The sequence below is a fragment of the Lytechinus variegatus genome, chromosome 11, assembly GCF_018143015.1.
Source record: "Lytechinus variegatus isolate NC3 chromosome 11, Lvar_3.0, whole genome shotgun sequence".
Lineage (NCBI taxonomy): Eukaryota > Metazoa > Echinodermata > Echinoidea > Temnopleuroida > Toxopneustidae > Lytechinus > Lytechinus variegatus.
In genome coordinates this window covers 20,921,329-20,930,355 of record NC_054750.1, presented here as the reverse complement: position 1 = coordinate 20,930,355, position 9,027 = coordinate 20,921,329, and the positions used below count along the sequence as shown (strand labels likewise).

The 9,027-nt window shown below is 37.0% G+C and overlaps 1 protein-coding gene across 1 annotated transcript in view; it reads right to left on the bottom strand.

The window, feature by feature from the left end:
- Positions 1–348: 348 nt before the first annotated feature.
- Positions 349–9,027, bottom strand: part of LOC121423751 (coiled-coil domain-containing protein 78-like) — a 25,945-nt gene continuing 17,266 nt past the window's right edge. Inside the window, 6 exon segments of the mRNA XM_041619235.1 lie at positions 349–3,131; positions 3,654–3,754; positions 5,183–5,234; positions 5,897–6,073; positions 7,529–7,725; positions 8,668–8,793. Of these exon segments, the coding sequence (XP_041475169.1) occupies positions 2,969–3,131; positions 3,654–3,754; positions 5,183–5,234; positions 5,897–6,073; positions 7,529–7,725; positions 8,668–8,793 (816 nt within the window). The 3' untranslated portion in view covers positions 349–2,968.

Genomic DNA, 9,027 nt, shown 5'->3' with positions numbered 1-9,027 from the left:
AGTCATGTGACGTGAAACTCATGCAGGATGTTTAGTGATACTTGATTAACCTTATGGCCAAGTTTTATTAACTAGATCCATATACTTTCTAAGTTATGACGTCATTTCAAAAACTTAACCTCAGATTAAGATTTCGATGTTGATTCCTCCAACATGGTCTAAGTTCATTGACCCTAAATGACCTTTGACCTTGGTCATGTGACATGAAACTCTAATAGGATGTTCAGTAATACTTGATTAACCTTATGGGCAAGTTTTATTAACTAGGTCCATATACTTTCTAAGTTATGACGTCATTTCAAAAACTTAACCTCAGGTTAAGATTTGATGTTGACGCCGCCGCCGCCGCCGTCGGAAAAGCGGCGCCTATAGTCTCACTGTGCTTCGCAGGTGAGACAAAAATGTATATGTTATTAAAAAAAGACTTTCAGCTTGAAAGTGTGTTATGTGATGACATAAATTCCTGCTTTAAGAAGGGAAAGTACAGTCTCTAAACATATCTATTTTTAAATCACATACCTGTCGTTTTTATAAAGCAAAAAAAATAAAAATAAAAACAAGAAAATTACTACAAAATTTAAGAGAATTTGAACATTCTTCAATTTCCTAATCAATACTAAAGTCTTGTTCACAGAAATAGGAATGCACAGGTTGAAGTGGATATTTACCCCAAATAGGAAGGTTCCTATAGACCATATGATGTCATAATAAGAGTATATAGGAATACATATCAATGGAGTTGTCACAGGACTGGTTAAGGGCAAACATCTCTCCCATATTCAAAAAGGGGGATCGCTTGGAAGCAAGCAACGTCGACGTCTATTCCATGTAAACTGTTAGAACATGTCATCCACAAGAACATTATGAATCATCTTGAGAAACATGGGATACTAAATAAAGAACAACATGACTCCTGGAAAGGACACTCCTGTGAAACCCAACTTGCTGAAACTGTCAACAACCTGGCCAAGACTTTGAATCACCAGGGCCAAGTAGATGTTATCATAACTGACATCAGCAAGGCCTTTGACACCGTCCATCACCAGAGACTTCTATTCAAGCTGAACCAATCAGGCATCACAGGACCCCTCCAAATATGAATTAGAAACTTCCTTACTAAGCGGTCTCAGAGGGTAGTACTAGAAGGCGAAGCATCCGCCTCTGTTCCAGTAAGATCGGGCGTCCCCCAAGGTACAGTTTTAGGGCCTTTGCTATTCTTACTGTACGTCAACGATCTTCCCAAAGATATACAGTCACAAGTTTTACTCTTTGCAGATGACTGTATACTTTACCGTGAGATAAAATCACAGGATGATGGGAAAATTCTACAACAAGACATAAATACTCTGTGTAATTGGGAAGCTACATGGCAAATGAGATTTAACACCGATAAGTGTCATGTCATGCACATCACTCATAAAAGGAAACCCTTTCTAACCACCTATAATATCAATGGGAAACGTCTAAACGTTGTCACAAGTCACAATTACTTGGGTGTTGAGATAAATAGCAATTTAACCTGGTCGGACCATGTTAATACTTCCATATTCAAAGCGATTAGTGTTTTAGGCCTCCTTTGAAGAATCTTGTATAGCTGCCCCCGAAATGTAAAAGAAACAGCCTATGAAGTGTTAGTACGTCCAAAGTTGGAGTACTGTGCTTCTGTGTGGGACCCATACCACATCAGTAGACTAGAAGCAGTTCAACAAAGAGCCGCTAGTACTGCTTCCCAGATGCTGAAGTCACTTGAATGGAAATCTTTTGAAGATATAAGAGCTATCTCAAGACTTACACTCTTATATAAATCTGTAAATCACAGTGCTTCAATCAACATAGGTCCATACCTCACAACTCCCTCTCAAAATTCTGTCGGGACACGGAAATCATAGTCAATCTCTTTCTCCCGACCAACAACAAAAAAGACTGCTTCAAGTACTCATTCCTTCCAAGGTATATGGCAGAATGGAATCTGCTTCTAGTAGACATACATGAAGCTAAATCGGTTGATGGTTCTAAGACAAGGCTAAACAAAATTCAAATGTCTACTTTCATCGGGGGGGGGGGGCACATCATTAATTCAAATTTATCACTAGCCACACACACCTGCAGCAATTATATCCCGATTGAGGAGTTTGCCTGCAGTAACAGGAAGAAGAAGATGCGCCAGCAGCAGATCACCAACGTATTCAAGGAAATGACTTCAGCCTCGGCTAAGATGACAGCATGATTAAGTCAACACATAAGGTCTATTTAATAGGAACCCTTGGTAGGTATGCGATCACCATTTTTACCAATCTCTGAGACTTGGACAGACTTTTAAGTAAAGTCAAATAGTAACACTGCAATGTCAATATAAGTATAAATTTGACTCTTCTTGTATCAAATAAAATATATATATATAAATATATAAAATATATGGACGGATAATGCATTTTTCATAATAAAAAGCAAATCCAAACACATTTTGCAATGGTTAATTTTTTTTTTATACATGAAAACAGCACATACATGTATCATACGAGATACATCTGTCAAGAACAGAAAATAGGGTTTGGAGATGAAACCCCTAAAAGTTGAACTTGCTTGGTTTATCTACATCTTGTGAATAAAACTAGACAAAACCAACCACACTTTTTATTTTTTTAATATTTTGTTCGACTATCGATATTGATCTTAAATTCTGAGTTTCATTTTCAAAGCTACGTATGAAAGACTGGTGACCCTCTCTTGTGCTAAATAATTTATCCCTACGTAGCTGACTCAACACCTAAGAACATGTTCCTAATGATTGAAAAGTCATGGGTAACTTTAAGAGTCGCTTGATGAAGCACCCACTTGAACAAAGGTCTGAGCATAGTATTTTAGTGGTTGCTATAAGCCATTAGAAATCCTTGCCTCTGATTGGCTGAGAGTAAATAAGTAAGTGAAAACCACCAACCAAACTCTTCATGAAATGCATTTAAGAAAATCATATTTCGGGGAGGGTGCGGTACTTGCGGAGGGATTGGGGTACGTGGGCGAGCCGGGGGTCCCTCCATCTTGAATGTCCGTAATCGTCGGTCAATCCAAGCAAGTCCACCTGGTCATCCATTCCGAGCTGTCTCCTGAGTCTTCTGATCTCATCTTTGTATCTAATCAAAATAAATTGAATTCAGAGAAAATACTGAATAACCGAACACATTCCAATAGAGTTTATTTATTCCACAAGAGAGGGCTTATGAAAGAGTAAGTGGGTCAAACAAATTTCCATTAGTTCATTAAAACTAATTTTCATATGTTTTATAGAAGCGATTTTCTCTAAGAACATTTCCAATATGCATATCATTTCATTAGTGTTTAAATCTATTGACCTTATTTCTGGTCATAATCATTATTATCATTGTAATTCTTCTTTTTTTTTGGGGGGGGGGGGGTAATTCTTTAATCCTATTTTAATATATATTTAGATGTATGGTAATAATATTGTGGATGAACTAATATTCAAAATGGATCTCATGTATGTATACTTCAACAAAAGAAAGTGGTAAAAGAATACTTGTAATAAAGAAGGAAAAAAAAGTTTATTCAAAACATCAATTTACATGAATTTGAATCATACAAATTCTGTTACATGCATATACAACACATTATCTATATCTTGACATAAACCTTACCTTGCCATATGAGTTTGTATGTAATCTTGACATTCGTTGAGTTGTTCTTCTAAGACAGAGTTGTTGGCAAGGAGATTGGCCCTCTCTGCTTCAAGTTCATTCTGCAAAATGAGAAGAGAAATATAAATAATGATATTTCTCTTTTATATAGCAATCAGATACATCAGAATGATGTATCAAAGTGCTTTGCAGATGAATGGTCATTGGATCCTGGGTTGCCTGCACTTTCTCCACTCCCTTAGGAGAAATATCTCAAGTAACCCAGTAACAAGTCTCATAGGCTTATAAGTCTGGAATAACTAAGGCCACGGTCTTTCTCTGTATTAAAATGTAGGACGCCAAAAAATTCAAAATTGTATTTACATTATATGTTTCCTATCTGACTTGGCTCTGTCCCTAGGTTTTAACAATGAATAGATCTATTTCAGTAATTATTCCCAGTCATTTATGAATGATTTGAGGGTCAAATAAGCTGATAATTTGAACTTCTGATTTTAGAGATAACTGTAACAATAGGCTTTCCATAGTAAAACCATAACTTTATACCATAATTTATATTAAAGCTGAGTTAAGAATGTGGGCCGTAGTGTAGACCTGCCAACCTCTGGGAATGAAAAACTGTATTTTGTGATAAAACAAAAAACTGTATTTTTCCCCCAAAAGTGTATTTCACAATAAAATGCTTGGCGCACTCACTCATCGCAGCGCTCAAGCTGCATGCAAGCTAAAATGCGCACTGCTCTTACTGATGAAAAAAAAAAATTGAAACATGTGTACACCTCACCCTGGTTTTAACAAAATGATTAAAAAAAAAAAACAAGTTACCTGAAATTACATTGATCTAATAACCATATTTGTGTACGTTTTAATGAAATAGAGACATATGGAGATGATTTTTCTCAAATTACGTTTTCGTAAAAAAAATTATACAAAAAACATATTTTTTAAAGAAAAAACTGTTGCCGTATTTTTATTGCAAAAAAGTACTGGTTGGCAGGTCTGCATATTGTTCAATATGCAGTCAAATTTGCCTATTTAGGTTACTATACAACAACAAACAGAAAAGTGACTACACTGACCAGGGTGTAAAATATATTTCTTTTTCAACTTTCAAATAATATGTGACATCAACATAAATATTGATTCGAAAAAAAAAATCTCCAGTAACACAAAACAATTATTCTAATAACTTCTACAACAAACATAATTTTTGCATGGTTGACAAAATACAAGGAAACTCCAACGACAACAAAAAACATCCTTTTACACTATTGAAGAGTGACTGTTTTCTGAACTTCCATATACAAGTGGAAGGATTAAACATACAATATAATAATTACATAGAACTTCAGTTGTTTCTTGACCAAGTGACAGTCAAATTCTTGGATTCCTGTAGTTTCAGGCCATCTTTTTTTGTTCTGCACGTTATGAGTTTGGATAAATCCTAAATATGATGTTAAACAGTCAAGCTCTAGTTCTTTGCCAACTACAAGTTGAATAGTCAGTTTATGAAAGAAATAGGAACCTACCTGCGTCTTGAGAAATTCATCCTTCAGAGATTTCCAATGTTCATCGGAAGATCTATACATAAAAAAAGAATAAAAATCTTAAATTCCAGTATTAAAACAAGTCAACTGTCATAGAATTTGATACAAAAGCAGAATGGAAAATCTGTCTTGGATTAATGATTTAAAAAAAAAAAATAATGGTAAAGAAAATCATTTTGTGCGACATAATAAACCATCTTATAAAAGACTTTAGATCCAGATTTTCAATTTATAACTTAAGGGGTGGGTAAGGGGCGAGGCGTATGCCCCCTCCAAAGTTAGGACAATCACATGGATTTCTTATGCCACCAATTTGATATCTCCTATAAGATACAAGCACAGAAACAGCACCTAAAACAAATGTGTATTTCTTCATGAAAACAAAAGGATGTGATTGCAGACACCTATGCTGCCTGTACAGACAGTCATTCCAAGTCATAACGTATGGACAAGCAAGGACAAAAACGCCAGCATCAAAGAGGCAGAGCAAGCGCCATCACTGTGCCTACCCCACTGCCAGATTTCGCTTGTGCACACCGCACCAGTCTTTTTCAGGTGAAGACTGTTCTATTCAACCATCTTCAAACCCACAGGAGTTTGTTAAGCTGTGGTCGTCTTCGCAAGCAAGGACGAACATCATCATCACTACCAGTACAAATCGTCATTCCAAGTCAACGACTCACACAGGTGACCTACCCTTCTCTTTTTATTTTGTTGAGTTCGGTTTCCGTTTCTCTGAGCTGTTTCATGACTTTGGTGAGTTCTCTCCTGTTGATGGACTCAACTTCTTCTGTATCCAATGTCAGTTGATCTTCATCAGGTCCTGTGTCAACTCCAGGAAGGTTCTTTTCCTTCAACTGTTGTCTAAGGAGTCTGCAGGTAGGAAGAGAGATTTAAACAAATATTCAAGAAGCATTCAAACACTCTTCACTGGCTTCCATAATTTCAATAGACTTCAATTGCTATAAATACAGGGTGGTATTTCACAAAGATTGAAGTATGGCTTCAATATAATATAATAAGATAGGGTATTTATATTGCGCACATATCCACCTTGTTAGGTGCTCAAGGCGTTCCTATATTACCCGGCTAAGATAGGCGTTCATAGCAGGGATGCCACTAGCTGTCCTCCAAAAATACTGAAACTTATCGCGGGCCATGATTTTTTTTGGGGGGGGCCTCGTTGGTCATCGTAAGTTGCCATCTTAGATGACGTCATCATCTTTACAGACGTATTTACCAGTCGCTGTAATATCGCGATTCGTGCCGCTGCTTTGCGCTTGTCTATGTGCGTGTGTTGGGAAGGAGATCAAGAATTTTAATCGAAAAGCATTGATAAAAGCATAAGTCAATGAACGTAGTGGGCAGTGCGCGCATTTATAAATTATGTACTGTATAAAAGCAAATATCTCGAGAAATTTCTCTCACTCGGTCGATCGACATGCATCGCAATCGAGAGAGAAAGGGGGAAAAAGGAGGACTTTCCGTATTTTTTAATACAAAGAAAACAGGAAAAGTCGGAAATACGGAAATAAGACAGATAGCAGGAAAAAAGCCGGAATTCCGTATAAATATGGAAAAGTGGCATCCCTGGTTCATAGCGCACACAGCTTTTTAAGGAATTACTTCCTACCCGTACCCATTTACCTCACCTGAGTTGAGTGCAGCACATTGTGTGAATCAGTTTCTTGCTGAAGGAAATTACGCCATGGCTGAGATTCGAACCCACGACCCTCTGTTTCAAAGTCCGAAGACTAATCCACTGGGCCACAACGCTCCACACAAGTCAACACAACGCACAAGTCAATGGATAATCATATTAATGGATACACAGTATCTTATGTCCCCTGAGCATGGTCCGATCAATGTGATTATGGACTACAGACCACACGCAGCTGGGAATTGAAGCGTGAAGTTTTAGTTAACTTGAATCTCTGAGAAGTGTCTTATTGGTGTAATGATTTCCATATTAGCTCTTTTAACCACGGAAAGTCTGCCCAAGTCAAACTTCAAGAAATCAAGTCACGGGATAATGATGTATCATACAATATAAAGTTTTGTGAAAGATATTCTACTTGTGAAAAGGAGCTTAATGTACAAATGCCAAAACCGTTTTGTGTCAGGGATCTCTTATTTACTTCATCTTTCAACCCTCATTTTGTTTTTTATATTTGAATATTTAAAGAAATTCATTGTTCATTATTTACAGTTAGAAGATGCTATGGGATGACAAAGAATTATCGTGAAATCACATAAAGGCATGTCTTGAAGATGTACTTCATTTCCTCATTAACTGGGACTGATGTTTTTTCCAGCAGATAGCCTCACCTATACTCTACAATGAGCCGTTGATGTTTCTTGGCTACCGCATCCGCAGTGCGTTTGTACTCCCTGGCTGCATCACTAAGCTGGGATTCCCTGGTGCGGTACGTCTGCTTTAGATCCTTCACCATGGCTGCTATCTGGTTGTTTAGACCGTCTCCCGTGTCTCTACCTGACGACCCATGGGACTTATCAATGTGATCCTATCACAAAAAAAAACAAAGCCTATCATCACAATCATTATGCAAAAAGACATTGATCTCAAATGAGGCTAAAGAAGACATCCTTTTCACTGTGTTACTGAAGTCATATCTTAAAACCATGATTGATTTCTGACTTCACAAGCCATCTCCTGCATCTCAACCTACTGACTTATGGGACTTTTCAATGTGATTGTAACAGAAAAAAGATGCAAGAAAATTAAATATTGATCTCAAGTATGAGCAGAGGTCATAATTATCACTGGTATAGGTAGGTCTTATCTTCACCATAATTATCACTGGTTTAGGTTGGTCTTATCTTCACCATGGTTGGGTTTATTTGGAAAGCAGTTCAATAAAATGCTCCCGTACTTTTTTGCAATATCTCTATTTGCAAAAAATTAAAACCAAGTTACTAATACCTTGGTCACATTTACTCTACAGCGGCCGTACGGCGAGTCGAAAACAGCCATTTTCACATTTGATGTACGAGCTACATAGAGGTGGTTTGTATAAAAATGAATAAAACGGCTGTTTTCGACTCGCCATAGAGTAAATGTGACCATGGTATTAGATCTATGCTCTAAATTCCAATAAAACAATTCAATGATAGCAGTAGATTTGATGTGATTTTCTACATAAATGTATCCACTTTAATTCTCCACTTCAGCATGACGTCAGTGGGCTGTAAAATCCTGGTATCTCAAAATTAAAATAATTTGAGGATAGCTCGTAAAAACTTGATTTTAGAGTTATGACATAAGTGGCAACATTCTTTTGCCTTGATAGAGTTCTCTACAGGAATTGGGAGACTATTTTCAGACAATGTTAGGTTCTCATCATTGCCTCCAATATACAACTTCCTCCAGCTGTCCTTGATATGTTAAGTATTGAGGTTCAAGCTTCTAACACCCATGTACGTTCTTAAATACCAATAATTTTTACCGCAATATCTTGGAGGTACTTGACAAGCCTGGCTCTGACTTCCTCATTCTTCTCTTTCATCTGAAGCTGTAGTTTACTATTGGCCGACTGCAGCTCTTTAGACTTGGATCGGAGCACCAGCAGTTCCTGACGATGAATTGTAAAGAAATAAAAGATGTGAATGCAAGATCACTTTTACACTAATGCATCAATAAGTAGTACAACACGTGAAAATAGCAGTAAATTGCCACCTGGGTCCCGTATCACAAAGCTTAGCAATGATCGTAGAACATTTTTCTACGACTGATTCCATTGGCTACAATGTACCATCAATTGTAGAAATCAAGTGTACGATTTATCGTTAACCTTTGTGTTACCGGA